Raw genomic sequence first — 27,237 nt, forward strand, 5'->3', positions numbered from 1 at the left:
GGCCAAGGAAGATTCTTCAGAATAAATAAATCATGTGGCTTGATATGTGTGCCAAACACACACAACTTCTGGTAAATTTATAGGATTTTGCTGTGAAGCCAGTGATAAATCTTTTCCAACATTGGAAGAACATGCAAGAGACTAGCAGAGCACATTACGTCTGATCTAGAAAGTCTTGCTGAAGGCCAAACGCTCACATGCCTTTAAATACAAAAACTTTAAGGTCATATTTAATCACAAGCTTTATTGAATTTTAGAGCACACCAGAACCCTTAGGGACATGCCAACCCATATGCCGCCTTCGTTTGCAACAACAGCTCTTTTCATTATTTCATTGTTACGTTGCTTTAGAAAAACAGGGGTTTTTAAACTAAATAGATACGCAGGCATCACCCTGCAAATAAAACTACAACCTGAGAAAATTTTGATATTGTCACTACCGTCAAACTTTTCAGAGTATTTCTATAAAGCAAACTTTCAATACAGACACATTGTCTGAATGAACACTTTCAAAATAAAGTTCTAAAACATCATTTACCCTAGGGCTTAAGAATAAAATTTTAAGCACTTCCTGAAATAGCTCAAATTAAAGACTTGATTTGTATTTGATGAGATAAAAATTACTAAGTGACATGTGCTAACCTACAACAGTATTTTTAAAAAAGTTTAAAAACAAAAATCAGGAATTAAAAATAATCTCATTACACATTGCTAGAACAATAAACTTAACTACAGAACCAGCACATTAGCATTTATAACAAGTTTTTGGGATCTCTACTGAGAGATACTATCCTGTTTCAGTGTCTTACCCCCCAAGAAATACATTAAAAATATTTACTAGATAAAAGATAGTGAACAGATGGTAGTGACTGATAAATGTTGTAGACAGTTTCATAGGAAAAACTTCCTCATGCTCATAAGAAAAGTAAATGATCTTCCTAAAACCAGACAATTTTCTTTTTTCATCTTTTTTTTTTAAATTATTTTGTGCCATATATATGACTGAAAAACCCCAGGGAAAAAACAACTTTCATCTTCATGATGCAAAACACAGTGAAGTAGAGATAAAATGTGGATGTTTATTACACAGTCAGCAGATGATCTCCATTTTCCCCGAAGTGTCTAAAGCACAACAACATGGAACAATGGTTTGAAAATGGGAAACCAACTCCTGTGGTGAAAATCGCAGAGGCCCCATTCTCATCCCCACCCGTAATGCTACCTTCATCCTGAAAAAAGTGATGCTGGTCAGCAAATCCACTGTAGACTTCAGGTCCTGCAGCCGTTCACGGCTGCTGGCTGGGAAGTTATTCTGTCAACAAAAAAGGGAAATCCTGTTGGAAAGCACAGTCAGATCCATGCAAGGCTTCAAGCATGTGCTAAATAAGGAAAGTGTCTTGGAAACATTTCCTGCTCGAGAAGTTTGTACCAGTCAAAACAATGCTCCGTAAATAAGGCCTTTTTGCTGCAAGAGCTTATCTGTTTTCTTAATTAAATAGCTTCTCATATGAATGTAAAGTTTGTGGATGCCAGGAGACTGACAACCCTTGGTGCCAGGAGATCTCTCCTTGGCTGTAGAAGGAGCAGGCAGGGAGCAACAGCCTTGCCACCAGCAGCCATGGCCTCTTGGTTGAGGTTGCTTGTGCGGGTCTTTTCCTTTCTGTACTCACCGCTTGGTTTTTGGCTTCTCTTCTGAGACACCAAGAGGTGCAGTATATTAGCAACCTCTCCAGAGAAATAAACTGGACTGAGAAGGGAAAATGAGCACTGTTCCCTGTAAGAAGTCATTGTAACCACTCAGCCTCCTGTAAGATCCAATCTCCTGAGATAAGCATGTATCCTTCAGTGCCTCCTTCACTCTAATGCATTTTTTTTACATACTCTGCCCACCACCCTGCTGTCCATAGCCATAGCTTCCTCTTCCACTCTCTGGGTTCCACTGAAATTAGAAGTCTCGTTGTCACTTCCAGATATAGAATCATAGAATCATTTAGGTTGGAAAAGACCTTTAAGATCATCGAGTCAAACTGTCAACCTAGCACTGCCAAGTCCACCACTAAACCATGTCCCTGAGTGCCACATCTACACATCTTTTAAATACCTCCAGGGACAGTAACTTCACCACTTCCCCAGGCAGCCTGTTCCAATGCCTGACAACCCTTTCAGTAAAGAAATTTTTCCTAATATCCAATCTAAACCTCCCCTGGCACAACTTGAGCCCGTTTCCTCTCGTCCTATCACTTGTTACTTGGGAGAAGAGACCGACCCCCACCTCACTACAACCCCCCTTCAGGTAGTTGTAGAGAGCGATAAGGTCTCCCCTCAGCCTCCTTTTCTCCAGACTAAACAGCCCCAGCTCCCTCAGCCGCTCCTCACAAGACTTGTGCTCCAGGCCCCTCACCAGCTTGGTTGCCCTTCTCTGGACACGCTCCAGCACCTCCATGTCTCTCCTGTAGTGAGGGGCCCAAAACTGAACACAGGACTCGAGGTGCGGCCTCACCAGTGCCGAGTACAGGGGAACAACCACCTCCCTGCTCTTGCTGGCCACACTGTTTCTGATGCAGGCCAGGATGCCGTTGGCCTTCTTGGCCACCTGGGCACACTGCTGGCTCACATTCAGCCGGCTGTCAACCAGCACCCCCAGGTCTTTCTCTGCCGGGCAGCTTTCCAGCCGCTCTTCCCCAAGCCTGTAGCGCTGCATGGGGTTGTTGTGACCCAAGGGCAGGACCCGGCACTTGGCCTTGTTGAACCTCATACAACTGGTCTTGGCCCATCGATCCAGCCTGTCCAGATCCCTCTGTAGAGCCTCCCTACCCTCGAGCAGATCAACCCTCCCTCCCAACTTGGTGTCATCTGCAAACTTGCTGAGGGTGCACTCAATACCCTCATCCAGATCACTGATAAAGATATTAAAGAGAACTGGCCCCAGTACTGAGCCCTGGGGAACACCACTGGTGACTGTCTGCTAATTGGATTTAACTCCATTCATCACCACTCTTTGGGCTTGGCCGTCCAGACAGTTTTTTACCCAGTGGAAAATACACCCATCCAAGCCATGAGCAGCCAGTTTCTCCAGGAGAATGCTGTGGGAAACAGTGTCAAAGGCTTTACTAAAGTCTACGTAGACAACATCCACAGCCTTTCTTTTCCCTCATCCACTAAGTGGGTCACCTTGTCATAGAAGGAGATCAGGTTGGTCAAGCAGGACCTGCCTTTTGTAAACCCATGCTGACTGGGCCTGATCGCCTGGCTGTCCTGTACATGCTGCGTGATGGCAGTCAAGATGATCTGCCCCATAACCTTCCCCAGCACTGAGGTCAGACTGACAGACCTGTAGTTCCCCGGATCCTCCTTGTGGCCTTTCTTGTAGATGGTCACCACATTTGCTAACTTCCAGTCAACTGGGACCTCCCTGGTTGGCCAGGACTGCTGACAAATGATGGAAAGTGGCTTGGTCAACACTTCCGCCAGCTCCCTCAGTACCCTTGGGTGGATCCCATCTGGCCCCATATGATACATATGTATGCGTGTGTGTATCTATGTGTATATATGCATGTAAATGAATATGCTGATGCAGCAAGCTTTGCTCTCGCAAGGGGCTGTTACCTTTCTGACCTCAGGCACTATGCTCTTTCCTACATTCCCACTCTTTCCTTCCTGTGTCCTTTAACAGCGTTCGTGTCCCTCAGTGTATTCTTACATTCAAGCTGATGTGACTTGCTTTGCTGCAAGTAAAACAGCAAAGGCAACCTCCACTCTGATAGTCTCTTCATATTTGCATGTTCAAAAATTATTAGAGACAAAGGCAAAAAGGGCAGAGGGGAACAAGTTTTCATTTATCACTGAGGACTTGCAGAAAAATATGCTGTCTCTTGACAGCAGTTGAGTATTGCTGCAGTTCAGCTAATCACTGCAAGCAATTTAATGCTCTTTACAGACATTGGTAGAAACTAATTCCTAGAAAACTCTTCTTTTAAAGTTAAGTTGTCCATACACGGACTCTCTGGCACTCAGGGTATTTACCAAAATCAAAGACTTCCACGGGTCAAGATTTAAACACAAACCATTGGATGAATGTTGGAGACTGAATGCATGTTCTTGATTAGGAATACTAGTCAGGAAAAGATAACATTAGCTATATTGAAATTCAACCTCCTCGATGCTTATGTCAGCTAGTGACCAAACAACAAAAAGAACAACTGACATGCATACGGAATAACTGCACTTGGTCACAAAACGCTTTTTGAAATAATTATTCAGAGGGTGACTTGGAGCTACTCTTGAGAGGGCTCCACCTCTCCCCTCCTCATCTGCTACCCTGGCCTGGAAGGAACACACACTGGTTCGACACTTCCTCTTTCATAAGTTCATACTGCTGGTTATTCACTATTTTAAGTGCTTACAAATAGCTTGATTAAATTAGGGAAAGGGGGAGGCTTAATCTGGGTAATTTAAGTTGTAAATTGACATCTCCTGTCTTGAAATCTGGAAACTAACATGTTTTTCTTCCAGAACTTAACCTGCCCTTCAGGGGTCTTAAAATAGAAAGAGCTCCCAAATTGCTTCAGCCATTTCTCTAAATAAACTGCCAATTAGATAACATCTAAAGTATTTAAATTACACAAATCTTTCCTAGCCCTTTATATAAGATCTTACTTGTTTGTCTAAGGTTTAATTGCATTAGCCACCAGAAAGCAGCTTTTATTGAAGACCAAGCAAACAAAAAAGGCATCACCACTACAGATTCCTATTGCCATGTGTTGATAATTTTCCCTCTGCTAATCAGTGGCTCAGTGCTCTCTTTAGACCTTCTGTTACCAGTAATGTAGTTTTAGAATAGCTCTTTACACAACATTCCTTTTATCTTCTTTTGCACCTTGCCCCTTGGTTTTTTTGTTTGTCTTCCTAATGCACTTCTCTTAAACCCTTGTGTTTCCCTCCTCTATATGTTTTACTGTGTTTCAGATAAATGGACTAACCAGAAGAGGATCTACTTTTAAATAAATAAATAAAACCAAAGCTCACATTTTGCAACCATTTTTAGATTTTTCAATGAATTAGTCACTAATTAAAATAATATAGCAAGGAATTAAAAAAGAAAAAAAAGCCAAGTCACATGGTAAGACTAGGTTGACTCTGGAACAGCAAAGAAAGAAACTAGAAGGTTTAAGAAGCCTGATGGACTGATGCTGACATAGGAAACTCATCTCTTCCCTATTGCTGAAGTGGGGGGGATCTCAACCTGACAGCGTATCTTGTAGATCCAGAGTCAGGGGCAGTGATGCGAGTTTGCCAAACCTAAAATAAGGGACAACACAGCTGCAGGTGCTCTAAAAGACTTCTGTCTTACTTGGGGAGAACAAGTCTGTTTTCCCTTGTAGATGACATCTGAAGCAGTAAATTCAAAATAATTAATCCAATCCAACTTGCATTTCTGGGAGAGTATCAGAGATCAGCATAGTGCACAATCCTTAAATTACTACAGAAGTCTTGAGGAAGTTATAATGGAAGAAAAAAACACAGTTTAAGTTCTATCCATGAGGAAAACAAACTGATGTATTCAAGTAACGAGCTTGTCATGACAATTCCGTAAAACACAAACCACCCAAATGGTTAGAAATGTTAGAGAAATCCAAATGGTCTGTTTCCCCTCTGCCCACCAGAATGCCTGAAAGGATTCTGTTTATTCCCACTCACTCTGTACATTGAGAGATCAATCCGAAGTGAATTATGAAGCTGGTCCAGAAGCTTCACAAATCGTTCTTTCTGTTGAGCAGAAAACACCAATAAACATCACATATCATCACTGTCGAACTGATGTTCAGATTAAGCAGCAGGATATCAGGGAATTAGTGTCAGATCTCAGGAGAGCGGGAGGAAGCAATATGGATGCACGGTATTGTGCAAACAGTATTTTCTTTTGATTCTTGGATTTACTCTTATACTGTAAGTATTTCTGAAGTCTGTGTAACATTAGAATCGTCAGAAAACTACTACATTATCACTCTGAAGTAGAGGCAGAACAAAACCTCCTCTGATTTCTAGTCTGCAATTTGCACCAAACTTAGATTTAAGAGAAAATATTTATTCAGAGATGAATAAAGGAACAGGCAGAAAAAGATCTAATTCAGAGCAGTGACACAGCTCCAAGATCTTATCTATTAGTTCAGTGACAAGTATTACAGGCTTCTCACGACTATCTTCTTGAGGTCAGGTCTCTCCACTGGATTCTGATTTGGCATCGTGAACACCTCCTCATTCAATCTATAAATTCTCAGTTTGATAAGAAGCATGAGCTTTTCCCAAATACCCTTCCAGCATGCTCAATTCCACCACATGTTTTACAAAAAACATTTTAACCATTAGGGGGATAGACTTTTTTTTTTTTTCTTCTTAAAGCAGTTGTTGTTTTTAAAAACAAGGTTCTGAAATGATCAGATCACAGAGTATATTTTATCAACAGCATCACCATGCAGTTCAATATTATTTGATCATTCCATACCATCTGTACTCCAGTGTAATTTGAACACGAAGAATAAACATCACAATACATTACACTGATTAATATCTAAAATGTGTGAAGATGACAATAAAACTGTGCTCTTTGTCTAGTCTAGAAGAGCTCCACAGCTTCCAACTCCTCACAGATTTAATGTTCCTTAAATAGAACAAGTTATTTATTGCAAGGCAGAAGCACCACAGGCAAACTACAGAAGTCCAATTGTAACATCACCAAACACACAAACATACCCCAAAATTGGAGGCTGCAAAGCGGTCCGAAGCAGACACATTTGTGGAGGCAGTGGTGTGCGCATAATAGGCATTGATATTGGCAAGTAATGTGCTCATCACAGCTGGCACGCCTGGGCACATGTATTTAGAGGAGAGACACGCAAAATGCCTGCAAAAGGACAGTTCTGTAAGTCATTCTGGTCTCTTTTGTGTAGCACAATTTGACTCTATCCCTTTAATAGCCCCCTTACTCTGGCTGGCACCATGAACGGATGAAAGTTATGTTTTCTCCCCTTCTGTAAATCTCCAGCACCTCAGAGCTTTTTCAGAAACATGCCATCTAGACAACAGATATGCTTGAAACAAGAGAAATCCCTTCACTATAGCCCTTTCCAGATCATAAAATAGCTTCTCAACTATTTGTTGCCAGCAGCTTTTGACTTAGGTGATACCCTGGGTCCCGATGCCAATTCCTATCACCAAGCCTGACACAAGGAAATCTATATAATTTACTGCCACTTGTGGTAGCCACAGGTTCTGAGGTGACATGAGGCAGCAGGAATTGGAAAGCATTCAAAAACAGTGAGATCACACACTTGTATTTATGTGCTGCATTGATATGTAACTCCTTAGGGCTAACCCTTCCAGCCTGCAGGAAGCATGCATGCTCATTTGCATTTTCCCATTTAATTGCTCTCATTAAAGTGCAAGGAACCCTCCTGCAGGAAGTCTCAGAATTATGCCACAAGCATCTGGGTTTGTGAAATGATTAAACAATCAAAGAAAAATCTGTTAGACATAAGGGGAAAAAAAGTCAGAGCTTAAGAGGTCTGATATTACGGGACATGTCAAGTAAAGTTCATTCCAACAGACAGGAGAGTTGAGCCATTTTCAAGCAGTCCTTTTTAAGCAGGAATCCTCAGAGAGCTCCCAAACTAAATTTGGGAACTATTTTCTAAATGTAGCTTTCTCCCTAAGGGACTCATCACAGACATTAGCTTCTGTGCTAGTTAATCTACAAATGATTATAACCAAAAAAGCTCCAGCAAGAGAATTTTAAAGAAATTCACAAGTCAGTATTTCAGACAAACACAATACTGATGCCTGAATGTTAACTTGCTTGCTGCATGATACCTATGTACCAACTGGTCATTTGGGCCCTTGGTAAATATAGACACATAAAATGGCTTTGTTTAGCTTGAAGAAGAGAAGGGGTGAGGAGTGGGGATCTAATCCATGTCTTGACTACTTAGCAGAGAGGGGAGGGCTGGTGAGAAGATTGAGCCAGGCCAAAATCCTTTTAGAGCAATATGCAGCAGTTACAGCATAGGAAATTCAAAGTAGGATTTTCCAATTTGGATTTCAACCAGGAATTTCTTCCCCAGAGTGATACAGCCTGAGGACAGGAACCCAGAGAGGTGGTGAATCTCCATCCTTGGAAATTTTCAACAAACTGAAAGAGGCCCTGAGCAGTCTGGTCCAACTTCCAAGTTAGCCCTGCTAAAAGCAGGGACTAGACCTCTGGAGGTACCTTCCAATTCTTTTTCACTTTGGCTTAAATCAATAGGCAGAAAAGGTGCTTGCAAGGTGATGTAAGTGACATAAGGTGACCTTAACTCATCCAAGGACCCACACCCCAAAACTTTCAGCTTCCAACATGGAAAAGGTCACTTTTGTCTGCTATATTTAATATTACATTTGAAATAAGAAATGAGCTAAGCATAGCACTACTAGTCTTTGAGGGGAAGAATGGCTAATCCCAAACCCAAGTAAAAGTATAGTGACAAGGAAAACGGTCTTTGAAGATCAAGAACTGCATTATCCTAGCTCCAAAGAGGACAAATCAGTGGCTCCATTACTCAAACTTCCTATAAATGCCTTCAGCAGCACCTGGGAAATTAGTGACTTCAAAGGACTGTAGCAATTGCCACAACAGACATGTACGACAAACACTTTCACAAAATCTCATCCCTTCTCATATCATCAGAAATCTTCAGTGGGATCCTTGGGCAATACCTTTTTAACAGAAGAGTGCTCAAATAGAGATTTTAGAGTCTTAAAACAGTAATGGCTCAGCTGTCAATAATAAAATACGATCATTTACACTACCGAAGTTAGTATAATTCCTTAGAATTAGTTTTAAAGGTGCTCACACAAACTGCTCAGATAGATGCTTAATTCAAGCACTTTGTCAGACATTAATTTCTAGACTTTGAGGAATCAGTGATTCAGAGACAGGCAGTCTCTTCTCGCTCACAGTAAGCCCCATAAGGAGCAGCTGTCACTGCCAAGCCTTCCATTACCAGTCACATCAATTAGTTACACCGATTATCTACACTAAAGACCCCATGAAATGCATCTTACGTCATGGCCTGGTATATTGATTCAATGCCGTAACGCATTGCAAATTCATCCACAATCTCTTGAGCTGTCTCATCAAAATACACCTTCCAGGCATCATCTCCTTTGGCATCAGGGATCTTCACCACCCCATTCCCTTGCACATCTGTGAGATGGTGAAAGAGGTTCTGAAATATAAAACAGGAATGAAATTATATGTGAGGTGGCTGAAGCCTCCAAGTGAGTTTCATGAAGAGCTTGGAACTGCTGAGAAGGCACTAACACAAATTTCTTTGCTCTCCTCCCTCTTTCTTCCCCCTACCAACTATGTATTTTTCTGCTTTTACTTTCTTTTCTTCTTGAGTGCTCCTAGCTGAATTTTTTGCATGCATACCTACTTTACCCAGCAGACATTGTGAATGATGCAGAGGAGGTTTCAAAGCAGTGAAACCACAGACTAATTAGTTTCCTGAAACCTACACATTTCTGTCCTCAGAATGAAATGCCTTAACATGGACAAGTTATTTAAACTAGGTGACATAACAGCTCTGTATCAGCTTTGAAATTATTATTATTATACAGCAGAACAGTCTAAACAGATTTTTTTTTCTGAAAAGGACATCCTTAAAAGCACCCCTAACAACTAGACGTTTGCATTTTTATTCAACATAACCTTTCACTTTATCTAACACTGCAAAGGCTTTCAGCTATCATTGCTGTGCAGAGATTGCACGTTCAGTTCAGTGGGTGTCTCAGTAATCCTCAAATTCACGTCACTTACAGATTCATCAGCCTTTCAGACAGACAGCTCCCTGTAGTAAGGGATGCAAAAGTCCAATGATCTCCTTAGGAGCTAGAGGACTCTGCTTTACACTACTATTTTTCCTGATTAAGTTATTCTAGCTGTAAATCATCTTCATTTTATAATACACAAATGAAAGGAGGTGATACTTAAAAAGAGACATATTTGCAAAAAAGAAGGGCAGCAAGTGATCATGCATGTTCAGAAGGAAAAAAAAAAAGAAACAGCTTAACAAACAGAAACCATCAGTCAATTAAAAAACAATAAAAATGTATTGAAGGACACAACACAGCCTACTAAAAGCCTACTGTTCCCTGGTAACGCCAGAAGTCTAGGCTCATCTAGCCCAGCATCTGGATAAATATGTTGTTTCCGTAGCTAAACATTCCTCTCTGTGATACATCTGTCCTTCTTTTCTAAAGTGAATTTGCTTAAACCTCCCCGGACTTCATGGTATTCTTGTATGTCAGGTGAAAGGGGCTCTGAATACTCTTCCTTATTCAAGCATTTAGGAGACTGACCCTGCCACCTGCCTTCTCTTTGATAGATACACTGGGCACCATGCATCTCTCCAAGACAGGGTTTTCCCCTTAGTCCTTATCACAAGTCATCTTTGGATTTCTCCCAGCTTCTGCAGCACTGCCTGCCTGCCCAGGTCAGTCCACCCTGAATCAGGTCAGTACCCAGTAACTGCAGCTTATCTCGTGTTCCCCAGCAGTTGTTCATAGCTACACACCAGTGCAGCAGCACAGAAAAATTCATACCACCAATATCTGCATCACTCAACAGCCAGAGCCGAAGCCCTCCCCAGATCAGAATTTACTCATAAAGTATTTTAGTATGCCTTCTCTAAAGAAAGACATAGGTACAGTACATGCTGAAAACATCACTCAAGGAAATTCAGAGGTTTCTCCACATTAAACTCATGGGGGGCTCAGAGTTGGACCAATGCCTGATCTCTGTCTGACAGCAGTACAGCTGTGACAGTGGGACAGACTGAGCCAGCCAGTCCCCAGCGCGGGGGAGACAGCCTAAAGCCTTCTTTTCCTCCCTGTCAAATGTGGGTCTGATGATTCAGCATGTTTCCAGGCCTGCATAGCAGGGCACAGAAAGCTCATCTACAGCAGGGATGAACACTTCAAGGAAATAAAGGTCAGAAAATTGCTTCTTCAGGAGACAGAAGGAAGATGGTGATGACTGAGCTGAACCTGCTTCTTACCTCGTGAAGGCAAGTGTACTGAATATGATATGGAGCCACCTTCTCCTCGCCTTTGATCTCCACACTGATTTGTAAGCGAATAGCCCCAGACACTGCAGATTTATCTGTTCGCTTCTCTAGAAGGAAAAATCATCAGCAATTATATGCATTGTTCATGTTCAGAGCAGAGCCATCTTGGAGTAACAAGACTGGAAAACAAACTGCTGGGAGCTCAAGCTGGGCTTGTGATCAAAGTCACCATGGAGAAAACTTTCTGATTTTTTCTTTCAAAACATTGAATACTAAGTAGACATCAGCAAAACAACTGCCATGATACACCCTCAATATGACACATCTAGCTAGAACTATGCACATTTGTAGACATAAGACAGCCTTTCTAACAGCAAATGTGCTATAGGGTCTTGGATTCAGTCAGCTGAACTAGAACCACCAAGGACAGATCTCTTTTCTGAGAACTGCGCTGACTGATGTGGAATTTGTTCCTGACTTCACCATAGTCCTGAGCTCCTGGGAATTGCTGGGTGTCCCTATCAAGAAGATTTTGAACTCCTAGGATTATTACTATCCTTGTCAATTCAGCACCATCTGGTTACTTGCCAGTACTTTCTACAAACATTCTATTTTGGTCACTGGGAAAGGTCTCGACAACTTCCCAACCAAGTGCAGTGCACTTGCAGGTCTTATAGACTGGTAAAATGCTTATGTTGGCACAAAAAAGGGCACAGGACAGGAAACTTGTCTCCAGCACAGGTGGAATCCAATTCTGCTCCAAGCATTTTACCCATTGTACTTTTCAATGCCTGACAGGGAAAACCCATCACCCTTCTGACATGTTACGCCCCTCTTCATTTTAACCGTGATCAAAGCCTTGCAGCTGCCTGCAGCACCATCATGTGCCCCTTGATATCATGTGAGCTTTTTTCTTCCTTCCTTGCAAACTGTCCAGATGCACCCAAGTGCTCTCAAACATTCCCAAACTAACATATGATATGTTTTCAATCCCAAAGCCCTGCTCACCAAGGTTGTACCACACATCCATCTCTCCACTCAGAGTACGGACTTCAATGATTGTCTGCCCCAGGAAATCATCTGACTCGCGTTTCAGTCTCTGCTTCACACGAGACTTGATGTCATCATCTTCATCCCATACTCGCACCTTGATCCGGTCAGAAGAGTTATGGCACTCACTGCAAACAAGAAAAACATAATGTTGAAGAGCACATAATACAGCCAACATTTATATGCTACACACTCACATTCCTCTTGACCCACTGTCCGACAGTAGAGGGATGCATAAACAAAATTTAAATAAATAGGCATTTGTTTACAAGTGGAATGTCTGATAGGAACTACACAACAACTTTTTGGTGCACTGTAAACATTCCTATGACATGGTAGATACTGCACTTTAGATGCATGCTGAAGGAGTGCCCTGCCCTGACTGCAACCAGCGACTTCAGACTTGCTAAGTGGCTGCGACTCTCCTGCTTGTCCTCACTCCCAGCAGCAAGTCCCTGAACTTGGGAATTCTCTTCACTATTGTTGCTTTTGCTGTGAAGCCCACAAAAGCCTGATGATAGCTAGGCTGTTAAACCCAGCATACACACCCCAAAAGTGCCAGTGAGTACCTCACTGGTTTCTGATAGCTCTCCCCATCAATGATCTTCTGTTCAGCTGTAGGCGTTAAAGGCTACTCGTGTTTATGCATGTGCAGTATCTAGGATAGCATGGTCAAGGCCTATGACAAACATCCTTCATGCTGTTTTCTACTAAAAAATAAATAGCTCAGGTAGAGGTAGCTCTCTTACTTTAAGATAGTCACAAAGCAGTAGTGTATTAATATACAATACATTACAATCAGATGATAATAAACACTGCCTGTGCCTGGGAGGCAAGGGTGGGATACAGTAGTTACAAAGTTGGTATTTAATTACTAGAATTGATTCTGCCTATTATTCACAGCTCAGACTGATACTCTGTGCTCCAGGCAGATCAGTAAAGACATTTCCATTAAAAAAAAAACAGTTTACTGTTTGCTGAATCAGCACCCTTCAGCTTAATGCACAGGCAGAATTTGCAGCCTCCCCCTCTTTTTAGGTGTTCAGATACCTTTTGTAGATCCAAACAGGCTCCTGTGTGTCAGAAGTGGGTAGAATAACCTTATTACAAGAGCTCTGCTCATTTACAGGGCATGCAATACAATAAAGCAATTTGAATGCTCATGTGAGACCATGACAAGGGTGATTACGCACTATAACCACTACAAATGTCTGCCCTCAAGGAAGTAAAACCTATGAAAACAGGCAACTTCTGCTGAAGGCCTGTTTTCCAGCCTTTTTAACATTAGCATGCTGCATCTGTTGCTAAGCAACAGGGAGAAGGAAGAAATGGGTCAGAAGCGATCTGCTAAGCCTGGTCAATAAGATGCGGCAGTGACTGGTATTTGCATTTTCTCTACCAAGAAATCATTTGGGCTCCTATTGCCACCATTGTGATTCAGGACTGCTTAACAGACATCCATGCAGCTCCTACTGATTTTTCCAGTACAGAGGAATAGCTGGGAATTATATGGAGAAAGTTAGAGGCAATACCATGCAGTTCTGATCACGGGCAGAGAGCATCGCTGCTCCCTGCCTTTGCTGTGCAATCAAAGCTGTATTTAGAGTTCAGAAGAAAGAAGGTTCAATGTTTCTTTCCTGCCTTTATTCTCCCTTCCTCCCCTACTTCAAGGATGTCTTCCTTCAACAAAACCATGCAGGAAGCGTTCACAAGCAGGGAACGCTTGGACTGCTGCTCTTTGCAGCTCTCAAATTTATCTGAGTGCATTGCCATATCTACCAGCAACACAGCATAAGCATGTAAAAGAAATCCTCTGTTCCTGACACAGTCCACTAATGTACATCCTGGCAGTACCATAGAGGCTCAGTGTTTAGAACTTCATGGATGCCTAAAAACACAGATTGGCCCACAGTGCCATTTACAAAGCACCACCAAGTTAGCTCCTGACTTCTTGAGACCTCACCTTCTGGCACACCACTTCTTTGTTAGGACCACTTTGATCTTGTTTCTTTGCTACCAATGGTCAGAAATCAGCATCTACTGAGCTACTGAAGCTTCTATTAACCACACCTTTCACTGCTGTTTTTAAGAGACTGCTCAATTCATATTCCTTATGCTGCTCCCATGCCAGAGAGCGAGCCTTATCACTCGCTCACAGCAGCTGAAAGCCTTGGGCTGGTGGCTTACCTGTAAAACATCACCATCTAAGTCTGTGGGAACCACAGTCCTTGCTTTCAGTGAAGCAAGACAGTTGTGTCAACACCCACCTTCCAGAGAGCACCCCAAAACAGAACCATGATACTGGGGGACTTGGGCTTGTTGACTGATAACAGGCTTCCTAACTAATGAGAAATACCTTCCAATTTGTGACAGCAACACTATTCCGTAAGACCGTGGCTAACAAGCTCTGCTGCTAGAAACTTTCCCCTTCATTAATACAGGAGCTGGCACATTTCTAAAGATGCCTGCCCCACTTCCTGCTACATTTTTATGAAGCTTCATTTCACTGTGTGCACACATACGTCTGTTCAGTCTCCCACAGCTGAGCTCCCACAGCTTTCCCAAGAGGATGCAGAGACAAAAAACACTGTGTGACCCCATTGCAAGGAATAAACTACCAAATGCTTTCAGACCCATTTCAGAGTGCGAGAGACTGGAAACGAAGTTCCCTCTGCACATGGCTCAGAAATTGTTTCTTTCTTTTGTATCCATATTGTCCTGATGTTTGCAGTGGTGCCATTTTTATAAAGAACTTGCTTTTACACTCCAAGCGACCAAATAAAGTAACATTTTCAAGAAACAGCACACCAAATCTTTAAGAAAAGTAAGTCAAATCAAATATATCGTGAATTTTTTCCATGAAGTTTTTCTGCCTGAAGCCAGTGGTTGCAGGAGCAGCGGAAGCAGCTGAACCTGATTCTGCTGACTTGCTCTCTACCCTGCTCTCTACCTCCAACTCTTCTGCCACATTCTCCTTTGGCCTTACCCAACCCCGAATCACCAGTTCCCCACACACGTCCCCTGCACTGTAAATACACTGGCCTCATCCCATGCCCAGCTAGCAACTGGGCTGAGGGGAAGCGTGTGAGCACACAAAGCTGTAGCTAATTCTGGTCTGCACACACAGTGACATGCCCACACACACGCTAATTAGTATATTGGTGGCTAAACAGAATAGGCAACTGCTGAATTTACACTGTAGTGCCTCCTACGATGAAGTTAGCAATTTGTATCCTTCTAATCTAACTCCAACTTCCTCAAAAAAATTGTAGAAAGTGATTCTTAGTTCTGAGACCTCTGCCCATCTGTAAAGGTTGGCCCAAATTGGCTCAAATAATGTCAGGGGTCTGGGACAGAGTACTCCATGTGCCTTGTCTCCTCCAAAAAGTGGACAGAAAGAAAAAGGAGAAGTGTCTAAAAATGACCAGAACACCACTTTTGAGCCAATGATTCATGCTTTGAAGAAAAAAAAAACAATTACGTTTGTGCTGAATTTGCTAATCCTTTGCTGCTTGCGCTAACAACATTTGCAGGACTGTTACTTAACCTCCACAGGAATGCTAAAGCCAAAGTCATAAGCCTTGTTAAGTTGTGGCAACACTGACAATCTGCAAAAATTCTGCCATAAGAGATACAAAGGTATATCTATAAAACCATGTGTCCAGCAGTTCACAAAATGATCTTTACCCACACTAAAGATCATAAGTTTAAAACATGGCGAGTACCAAATTGAAAACCTATAACCTTCTGACACCATTAGCTCATGTTGGTGAACCTACACTGATGAAGACAAACAGATTCTGGTGAATAACCATAGGGGTGAAGGTCCATATGTATCACACCCGCATGGACATTTCTTCCCAATCAATTTCTCATCTCAAGAAAGGTGTTACCAACACATTAACCCCACAGGACTCACCAAGCCCTCAGTTTCATTCCCCTACTGCTGCAGTGAGACCTAGACTGTGCATCTCTAAAATGCATCCACCATGCAGACTCGAGAGGTGGGATGCCAACATGACCCTATCACTCCACACGCACATTTTACCTAAAGATGTTTCCTTAAATTACGTTGTTTTCTTGTATTTTCTGCCTGAAGAACAAGAGAGTCCAGAGGCCTCAAATGCAGCCAGGACTCCACTGGGCTTGGCAGCTCTCAGAGCTGAAGACAGCCCCCGCTTTGTAAAGCTGACAGGGTAATAAAGACAAAAAGCAACAAGTAGATGTAGCAGGAACAAACAATGGAAGTGAGGGAGCAGAGGAAGCAACAATATTTTGCAGATTTAAAAGTAGGTCAAGCCCAGAATTAAGTAGTTTTGTTGTGTTTTGATACTAAAAAAATATTTATGGTTCAAAGAGTCTAGTGAATATACAGCCATATTCTGTGAGCAGCTTCCCTTCTGCACCATGGCAGATGCAGCTCTCAAGAAGGGCCTGTAAAGTTTCACAGTCCAGCGCAGGGGACATTTCATGCAATGGTAGAGAAAGCAAGAAAGTGCAGAGCTGCTTGCAGAAATAATGGATGACAGAGCAGGAGGTGGGAAAATGCACAGGAAAGAACAGATCAGCAAGACTTTAGGACCTGTGATAATTTTAGGAGGGAAGTTTTGCTTCTGAGGTGCAAAACTTCAACAAAAAGCAAAGTGATTTTCTGGAAAATAACAAAGGAAGGAGTAGTTGCAGCAACCACTATGAGAAAGTCCAGTAAAGAGTTAGAACAACACACACAGAGGGAGCGGGAAAAAAAGCTGTCTATGGGAAATGGTCTGGCTGAAAAAGCAGGAAGGTTTGGATGTGGTTCAAATAAAGTCTCTTACACAGCAGGGTCCAACTGGCAGCTCTGTTGTGGCCAACCTCAATGGGAATGGAAGCCACAAAACTTCTCAGGACAGGTTAATTTTTAAACAATGCCAAGTATTCTCTATTAGGGAGAAAAAAGGACAGTGGAGAAAAGACTGAAGGCAAAATCAGAGTGGTAAGAGAACGAAGCTAAAATCCTTAGTAGCTTAGAAGTTAAGCACGACAGCACAATAGTATGCCCTGAGATGCAGCTGTTGCAGCCTAAGAACAAAGAAATGAGTTTTCTGTTCTTACTAGCACAAAGCTCTTTTCTTAGGGGAACAAGTACAATCGTTTTGCTGTTACCCAATGCTACAACACCAACTGACAAATTAATGGTGCAGCGCTCCTAACTACAAAGAGCAGATAAAGTGATTCTGAGCATTACATTCTTAGCTACATTAACTCAGCTTCCCAACAGGTGCTTGCCACAAGGCATCAACTCTGCGTTCAAATTTAAGTTTCACATTGGTAACTGAGCAGGGAAACAAGTTGAATTTTATCAGAGTGCCTGTTTCAGTATCTGCAGTACCTGGAGAATAAAGAAAGCAAGAAGGGGAAGTCTAAAATACAGCTCTGGAACAGTCACATATAACCATAGAGATAACTAAAAGATGCTGAGCTTGATAACAAGCTCAGCAGCTGAAAGGAAACTTGTGGAACCGAAGAGAAGCTTTTGGGTGACAACCCAGTGGTTAGCTATGCAATAGCACCATTCCCAAAGTATTAACAGGAATGTGTATCATGTGGGGCTCTGCATGTCCTAGTAAAATATTGATTATCTGCTAGCAGGAGGCACTGCATTTATTTTAACTCAGTTACTCTTCTGCAGTGAGAGAGAATAAACATGCCTACTGCAAACTGTTCAGTGACAACATAATCTGTTCCAGGCAATGATTTCACACCCACCATTCAAAGCTTCAGACACAGCTGTACTCAGACCATACAACTTTCAAGGGGATATTACTGTAAAATGAACAAATCATTTTGTGCCTAGGCCAAGAAAAACAGCAACATCCTGTCTGAATCCAGTAACTTCTAGTGTTCACAGTTGTTAAAGACTGGGGCTCTTCCTGAATAAAGGTATGGACTAGCAGATTCCAAGTATGCTCAGAGCATTCCCTTTAAAACGGAAATTCTGTCCTGCGGTCAAGTTCATTCTCCTAAACGCTGTCTGCTATTGTAACCCATTCAAATGGATGCTCAGCTTCAGCTTTTATAAAAAAAGATTCTAGGAAGCCTGCCTGTATTTTCTACTGACAGTCTAAACCACGTCTAAATGGGGAATTAATGTCTTGTTCTAATTGCATTCAATAGTGCAAAAATATCTTCCCTCTAATATTCTAATATTACTGGGCTGTTTCCTAAGGAAATGAGAATTACGCAGACTTGCTATGAAAGATTTACGTTCCAACAAATTTTGTGAAAAAGTTACAGCTAGATGGAAAAGAGAAACCCATACCAGCTGCCATCCCTGGAAAGTCTGCAGCCACCTGGCTCTCATATACCAACCGATCCAGATAACTCAGAACCAACTGCAGGCAGGACATGTGCTGCCTTCTGTCCAGCCAGAGTTAAGGGCAAGGTAGGAGAGTTGAGGGCACCGAGGAGAAATGTACATGGCAAATGAAGGGGGCTACCCATAAGCCTGCTCATCATAACCATAGGAAAGGGATTGGGGATTACTGTAGAAGGGGAATGGGATGTAAAGCCAAGGGAAGCAGGGCTCACGGAACAACATTTCTGGATCACAGCAACAGCTGGAGTCCCCCTTCAAGCTTCATCCTGACAAGCACCACATAAGCAGAGTTTCTGCATTGAGCCTGCAAAACTTTGAACTGAGGAGAAAGATCAACTCCTTATATTTTCAAACTCCAATGAAAGATACAAAAATCTCTCTGTAACAACACATTTCCTAAAGATGTAAATATACAAAGAGATAATTTTCAGAAAGAAACAGGACCTGCAAATCACTTGCTCAGACAACATGAATATGCTCCAAGAACTGGTCATTAATCTAAGATGATGCCTACAGTGACATAGGCTAGTAATGACCTAAATAGCAGTTATAATGGAAACCCAAAGTGTTTTCAACCTTGCCTTTTCCAAAATACAGTTCTAAATCTGGACTTCCAAATTGGGTCAAGCCTACCAGAACATTTTTTTCTGAAAAGACACAGAAAAGGAACAAAGTCATATTTAAGGAGAACTATTTAAGTTAACATACTTTTCCATCTATCACTGTAAGTAAGCACAGAAAAATGATTTGAAATATGCTACTGCAGCCTTAAAAATTTTAAAACTTGTTTAAGCTCCTTTTAATAAACTTTACTGAGTCTGTAGGAGGAATTATATCACTCAGCTGTACATAGTCTGCCTCAATTCATGCTACAGATTACAATAACAATGCTATAATTATAATGACTGATGCACACAGATTTCTGGCTTTATATCCAACCTTCGAAAAGACACTGGACTTGTGATCATATACAAGACACCTAATGAACACCAGCTACAAACAAGTCTGTCCACCAAGCTAAACAGAAAAGGAACAGCAATTGCTGACACACACATTAGCTACTGACCTGACCTCTCTCTACTCACATATCTTGCACCCGTTGAAATGTTTAAGCATTTTGACACCAAACTTTTCATATGTCTACTGCAAGGTAGGCTTTCAATAACTAGCAGCACACCTTTCTCTCACTATAACAAATTAACTTCATTCTAAGAAACAAACACACCTGCTCCCCCGCAACCCTTTAAATTTGACAATCTCTTGATTGCCCTCACAATTTCTTCTAAAAATCCTGGCATGTAATGGGTATTTTTGGCCTGCATATGTGGATTTAAATTTCCATTTGATTATGGGGTAGAAAATTTCAGAAATTTTAAGAGTTGTAAGCTGAAAAAAGATCCATAAATGCAAAAAAAGAAGATGGGCATGTAAAAGACCAGTGCTGCATACACTTCTAAATAACTCTCTCCTTGTCCAGCATAAGGTGAGCTTTGACATCTACTAATGAAATGACACATTGGTTCCAGTCCTGAATGATCTCCTGCCATCGATCTGGACACTGTGCTCATTTCCTTCATCTCCTCCTGCTATTCCGAGGCAATTAAAACAACCACCTAGACATAGGCAAGATAGAAAGTAGCATCAACTTTAATGCCCAACAGCATATTATCTGCTGAATCACAGACATGGCGATAAAATCTAAACAGTGGCACCGTTAAAACTGTGACATTTATCACGTTGTGCTATCTATCTTTAAACACAGTATTTGTTGAAGCTCCTAAAATTAGAGGGGAACACACTGCAAATACCATGGTAACTACTTGGCATGGTAAATCAAGGTCCTTAAGGCTCCCACACAGACTTACTGCTATTGTGACTAGAGTTATCCAAATGGCACCTAAGCATACTTACTACTTACCAAGCAGTAATGTTACCTTGGATTAAACTAAGAATAAAGCTAAGTGCTTACTCGCTCAAAATAGTACCAAGATTTTTCTGATGTTAATGAGTAGCTCAAAACTACTTTAAAAATAATTTTGCTTGTACTGTACATTGTAAAGTCAAAGCTGGGCTGATATAAGCCTGATTTTAAAACACAAACAAATTTCAGTTTGCGGAGAGAGCTCCCCCCAAGCAGTTTAGGATAAAACAGGAAAGAAAAAAAAGGAAAGACAGAGAAGGTACAAAGGCAGAGCTTACACATTAAAGGAAATAAAGATGTTTGAGGTTGAATGAGATCATCCAGGATATTCAGAAAATGCTTGCTGGTTTTAATGTCCCCATTTTGTTTTATAACATGTTCAATGATAAATTGAGGGTACTGTTTACTTATTCAATAAAAGCATTCTTCAGCCTTCTGAGAATAGTTGATATCTAAAGAATTGTGCCTCCAGCCTTTGCTTTCAATTCAGACATGGATACATTGCTCATCTTGAAAGCAGATAATCCCTCAAGTTATTGTTAACATTGATTTTTCAGAACTAAAAGGGGAGACTGGTAGCGCCACAGACAAGTGACAGACAACTAACTACCTTTAACCTTTTTTAGTCAAACACCAGGAGCAGGTCACAGCAATAGATCATGGGAAGTTTGCTTAGTCTTTTATACAAACTTTACTCTTTTATATTACAAAAAATTTTGGAAGTTATGTCTATTACTCAGGAACAAAAGTAGCCCAGTTAAAGATTTTTCTTTCTCTTTAGCTTTCTCTAAAAACATCAGTATAAAAGTGTTCACAGAGCAGACAATTTATATATGCACAAGCAGGACAGATGAGATGAACAGGTGTGCGCTATATACATTGTTAAAGACATCAATCCTCCAGAAGCACACACGCAATGCTGAGCGGAAATAAAACCACCATACATTACAGGTGATGTGGGAATGCATACTGACAGAGGAGATACAGCTGTCGAAGCACAGATCATACAAACAGGCAAAATGGGGCTGAGAGTCCTTGTAAGAGCACTTACAAATAAAACTTCTCTTCCCATACAGGGTTCAGATTCCCAAAAATCGTTTTTGTCCTCTTCTTTGTTTTACCCACTTGAACGGTTACATACGGATCACTGGACCCAGTCTTGTCTTTGGCCTGCAGACCCTGAGCACACACCACTGGAAGGAAAAGAGAAGGGTTACCACCACCATGCAATAAGACAATGTGTCCAGAGACCCCGTGAAGCAGAGCTCAGAATGGCCAGAGAAACAGGAATATCACTCATGAGAGCTCTTCTGATGAGCCTCGGCTTGTGCTGCAATACAGTGCCTGGCATAGGAGTATCTCCACCCGCTACCTGGACACTGACCAGAAAGAGACACAGGTCAGAGAACTCCTTCCTCTCTGTTCTCTCAGCTTCACACCAGCTCTCTTACCTTAGGCTCCAAAGCGAGGCCAAGAGAACCCATGCCTCCCTCACTCACCCGTGATTGTGATCTTTGCTGACCATTTTGAGGTGCCATCAAGCACGCTCTGCTTCACTGTCTTCATCTGCTGAGCATGTGTCAATTTGCTCTCACAGAACACATCTCTGATCAAGTCAAAGATCTCTGGCTTGTTCCGCTCCCGGATTTTCATGCGATCCTTCATTGCCATGATGAAATTCTGGGTGCGGTCTTCAGCTCCATGCTTCGAGCTCTTCTCTGCTGCTCCTGTGCACCAGAAAGTACACAATGCCCATCAGAAACAGACAAACACAAAATCACGTTTCACTGAATCTGGACAGCAGGATCAAAGCCATGAGTTACCCTCCACATGATGGCTGTTGCTATTGACTTTTACAGTCGGAAGCCCCCCATTTCAACATACACAGAAGAAAATCTGGACCACTCAGAGCTGGGAGGGAATAATGGAAGGGGAGTGCCTGGATTCCTCTATAAGCGGGGACCGGGTTGCTCTCCTGACAACAGGCCTGAGTATAATATCCTTGCAGCTGAGGAAGACCCAGAAACAAGGTTCGTTCTTTAACAATGGACATCAGCATGCCCCCTCCTCTCATCACCTTGCTTTGAATAAATAAATTCCTGCTTAGGCAAGTGCTAAGAAGAGGACATAGGACCACCATTACAAACAGTATTTATGAGCTTCTCTCAATGCTGCACCTCAGCACCACGGAAGAGCAGAAGTTCAGATGGGCTGACATGGTCAGCATTTCCTACTGATGTGTGCCACACGACTCCCCATGCAGCACAGAGTCACTGCACAATCTATGTCCCATTCTGCCTGAAACCACCCTGTTTGGATCAGGCATCAAGCTGGAGGGCATCCAAAGTGTCTCTCTGGATCTCACTCTATTTTATCAGCTCATAAGCAGACAACTCAAATAATCTATTCTTCGAATCACATAGGCATAGTAACTATAACAAATACCTATAAGGTAGGAAATTCAATAGTTAAAAACTTGGGCCACCATAAGCATGGGGCACTAGTACAGTATCCAGTAGCTGGATACACAAGAGCCAGGCATAGGGTCTGTACTACATAGGCATTCAAATGTATCTGGAAAAATAGAGGCCTCTGGTCACTCGCGCACCTCTTACAAAACTTAAAAATTCATGTAATTATGAGATAAGAATTCTCCCACAACCAACTACTCCCTACTCAATTTTGACAGTTATGTTTGCTGTCAAAATTCAGCCACTGACTATTGTGTCGGATGTGAGGTGTATGTTAATGAAAGGACTGGCACGAGCTAACAGGGCAGACAAACCTGGGTGTGAAACGAAAAGCAGGAACCCAAGATTGCACACAGTCTCTCTACATGCAGTCTGAAATAATTTCAAGTTATGATCTTAAATCAGATTAAGTTAAACCAGTACAAAACTCCTGTGAACACATTAAATCATAATATTTCTCTTTAGTTTAATATACTTTTGCTTGTTTTTCTTCTCTGGGATAGTTTAATTAAAGTAAGCTTTGTCCTGGAAAAATTATCTTCATCCAGGTGTTCACCAAATATTAAATTACCTTAAAAACATGTATTAAAGCAGGTGCAAGTGTGTGCAAAGGGAGCCATCAATCACAAAGATACATAAAACTGTTTTCTTCTGGAAGAAGTGGGCAAATATGCTATCTGGAGCACCTTTAATACAAGGCATTACAGTTTTGCATATGAAAAAGTTTCAGCAGGTAGTGACCAAATATGAATAAAGTTCTATGAATACACACACATAAAGGACCCGCAGCAGTACAACATAACAGGCAACCTTGTTAGCAGGCTCGACAGGGTGCCCAGTGACTAATGCTGCCTAAAGACATCCATTTCTAGGGCCTTCAATCTAACATCTTTCACCGTTACTAAATTCACTTCAATAAAGAAACAAAACTCAATTATAACTTCCACTATCCAAACCAAAAAGAATAAAAACACAGTTTGGAACACACTGTGACCGCTGAAGTTTCAGAAGTTCATTAAGGACACTGCATACCAAGGCATGCTATTCAAGACTTGGGTATAAAACAAGCCATAACTTCGCATTACCTGATTATTTTTTCATTTTACTTGCTAGAGGCTTGATGTTCAGTATTTCATTTAGTACAATAAAATGCCTCTGCCTCAGAGTTTCCTATTGTTGGCTTAAGATAAAATGAAATCAAAATACTGGAATTAATTACACAGTCCCTGCTGTCTCTGCTCACCGGTGATGAAGAACTAGCACCACCCAAATTGATGTCTTGTATCAGGCAATCGTCCAGCTGTAGACCCAACATTTATTAAAGGAATATGAAACCGAAATGATACCAGGGGCTATACTTTGAACTTCAGATAAGAAATGCTATTCAGCTTTAACAGAACTAGGTCTTCTGGGGATGAAGGTGGACTCTACACAGTATAAGCAGAGCTACAGAAAATTATTGGGAAATTGGGAAAGGCCAAACCGAACAATTTGCCTTTCCTAGCTGGAATTCTGAAATCTGTTGTGATCCAAAGAAACCAACCCTGCCCTGCCCTTTCTGACCTTAAGGAAATTAACAACCAGATTCAAACGTTAAGAGTTCATGTTGTGCATGAGCAGAGTGCTCTATTTCAGAACCATTTTCTAAATAAATTACTAGCCAGGCAGCTTGCAAATATAAATCTTTCACTGTTCATCACTGAGATGGGACAAGAGTTATCACAGTTCTGGGGTGGCATGGTCTGTATCACTGCCTTAAGGCAAGCACTCCAGGAGCATCAAATGATGCTTTAGAACGCAAACTTGGGCAAGTGGAGGAATTCTAGTTAAAAATGTTTAAAATTGCCACCACCTCCAGAGACCTTGCATGGTGCATTTTTCCCTCTGCAAGGCTAGCAGCAGTCCGGGGCATGTGGGTTGCAGGATGTGCGAGCAATGTCACATAGACCCCTAGAGAGCCCACTCTTTAGTCACCTCTAAGGCTTGGCTCTGCCTCCTGACATGCAAAGGAAATCCCTCACCTCCATCCATGCTGCTCCCCCACTCTGCCCAGATAATTTGCCCAGGTAAGAAGGCTCCATTATTCCTTCCTGGGAAAGGTCTGTCTCTCCCTGCAGAGGTTGCACCTGAACTGCAGTGCAAAAGCCAGAACCAGACAGACATCTTATTTAACAATACAGACTAATAAAGAACAGACAAACCCTCTGTTTCAGCAACACACTCTTAATTTTAACACCTGCTTGTTGGTACAAAGACACCAGAGTTTTCAAAACAACCATTGGGGGACTAATTACCTATGATGTATGTGATATAAACCCAAAGATGTCATTATACTTGATGGCAGAGGGTGCTTTTCCTGCTGTTGGACTTGGATCATATTTATTCAGCTGCAAAAAGAGGGTTTTGACTAATGGATAGCTTTTGAAGTAGTCCTGTAAATGGCAATAAAAAGGCATGGGAATACACAAGTAATGTATACAGTATCATACAAATGGCACTGGGTTTTCCTTCTCTCTTCCTATCTAGGACTGAATGATGAGTGAATTTATGACTGAAAACAGAAAGCAAGTATTTCTATATTGGGAATTGTATTGATACAGCTATTAGTAAACCGCCAGTGCTGTTATCCTATGCTTTAACAGGAAAAAGTCAAGAAAGCAACACTGGCAGGATAGAAGACAGCTGTTCAGTAGGCGGATAATGCTTCGAAATTATATATTCCTGAAACTTAAAATAGATATTCAAGTTTCAGATAAAGGTATCCTTCCTCCTTCTGTGCAAATATTTTCCTACACAGCATTCTGGGATCAAACAAGTATTCATCACCATGGTGTCTAATCATCATTCAACACAGAAGCCAAGATGATTATCACAAGAGTGACTTAATTGGTCTCACTAACAGTCCACTCACTGAGCCAGTCTCTGGACTGGCAGTCTCTGAATTCAGAGTGCAACACACACAGGTTTCACATCCAAAAAGCAACAAACATACCTGACTTCAAGTCCTGAGTCAAAAAGCACTGTACAACTCCAGAGGTGAACCAAGACCCCAGGAGCCAAAACAGTACCAAAAGCAGGGCATTCAGTAACACAGCCCTGACAGCTCCTGTGAAGTCCTCTGAGGTTTGTTGCTCCAGCACACCATGAAGAAGCACTAATAAAGACATATGGCTAATCACACTCACAACACAGATTTCATGTTCAACAGTAGGCTTGAGATATCATTTCCTCATTTTCAAGATCTCCAGAGGACCAGATTCTGATTTCCCAGGCCAATTTCTTTTCTCAGGTTTAACTGTAATCTACTGAGGACTAGATGAGAATCACTACAAAAAAAACCCCCAAAATGAAGACACACTTGCAGAAGCAGGTTTTCAAATGCTAGCCCAGAACTGTACAGGTCCCTTTTACCAGGATCTTGCCAGCATAACGTCCTTCCCTTCCACCCCCTTCGTAATTCTGCTTACTTCTTGCATCCATTCCTTGGTATCCTACACACCCATTCTCAGCTTTACTCTTCCTTTGATACCAACATTGCCCAACCCATTGTATTTTAGTTAGTACTACACCAGTGCTCAGAGCAAGAGAGGAAAGCTCTTTTTCCAAAAGCTTTGCATGCTACAGGGGTTTTAAAGACCATCCCTCCATCCATCTTCAGCCAAGTAAGAAAGAAAGTGTACCCATGCAGCAGAGATTTCAAGTACTTCCAAGAACAGCAGAAAGCTAAAAAGAGAGCATCTTCCCTTCAGCAAGTATTTATGAGCTTATTATAAAAAGGTAAGTGCCCCATCATCAGAGTAATATCTTCCAAGTGCCTACAACAGAGAAACATCCTTAGACAAACAACCTGGTGCTGCCAACAGAGCCATAAACCAGATGGCTGCAGTACACACGTCACAACTGTTTTCCAGTTTACCACACTTCAGACATTGCCAATTCAAGGAACAGCCCTGCTGAACCAGTCTGCAAATGGATTTTGATTCAAATTGCAACAAAGCATTGCTGAATTTTGAGCATTTCATCACTGCAGTCCCACACTTTTGTTGATGGTATCAGATACCCTCTACATTTTTAAGAAACTGAGTAAGAAAAACACCTTCTGAAGAAATACCCAAACTTAATGCTAATAGACATGAGGAAAGAGATCCTTTTACTTCCCCCAGAAAGGCACTGACGGATAGAAGATAAACAAACAGCACACTCTGATTCTAAGGAATGAAACCCCAGGTGTTTACCCAAAATTTCAAGGCATAGACAATGGAACTCTATTTGTGACCAGCCTGAAAATTCATTTTACTTCAATGCAACATTTTCTGGAAGCCTTGAATAGACCTT

General features: G+C 41.7%; 1 protein-coding gene across 13 annotated transcripts in view; it reads right to left on the reverse strand.

Moving 5' to 3' along the window:
• Positions 1–27,237, reverse strand: part of UNC13B (unc-13 homolog B) — a 223,055-nt gene that overhangs the window by 53,318 nt on the left and 142,500 nt on the right. For all 13 annotated transcript variants that reach the window (XM_052776337.1, XM_052776339.1, XM_052776338.1 and 10 more), the window contains 8 exons: positions 21,931–22,158; positions 21,483–21,624; positions 12,111–12,280; positions 11,094–11,209; positions 9,097–9,260; positions 6,751–6,901; positions 5,698–5,766; positions 1,223–1,312 (listed from right to left, as the gene is read on the reverse strand). In XM_052776337.1, coding sequence (XP_052632297.1) covers positions 1,223–1,312; positions 5,698–5,766; positions 6,751–6,901; positions 9,097–9,260; positions 11,094–11,209; positions 12,111–12,280; positions 21,483–21,624; positions 21,931–22,158 — 1,130 coding nt within the window. The remainder of the gene's footprint in view (positions 1–1,222; positions 1,313–5,697; positions 5,767–6,750; positions 6,902–9,096; positions 9,261–11,093; positions 11,210–12,110; positions 12,281–21,482; positions 21,625–21,930; positions 22,159–27,237) is intronic.

The sequence above is a fragment of the Harpia harpyja genome, chromosome Z (genome assembly GCF_026419915.1).
Source record: "Harpia harpyja isolate bHarHar1 chromosome Z, bHarHar1 primary haplotype, whole genome shotgun sequence".
NCBI classification, from domain to species: domain Eukaryota; kingdom Metazoa; phylum Chordata; class Aves; order Accipitriformes; family Accipitridae; genus Harpia; species Harpia harpyja.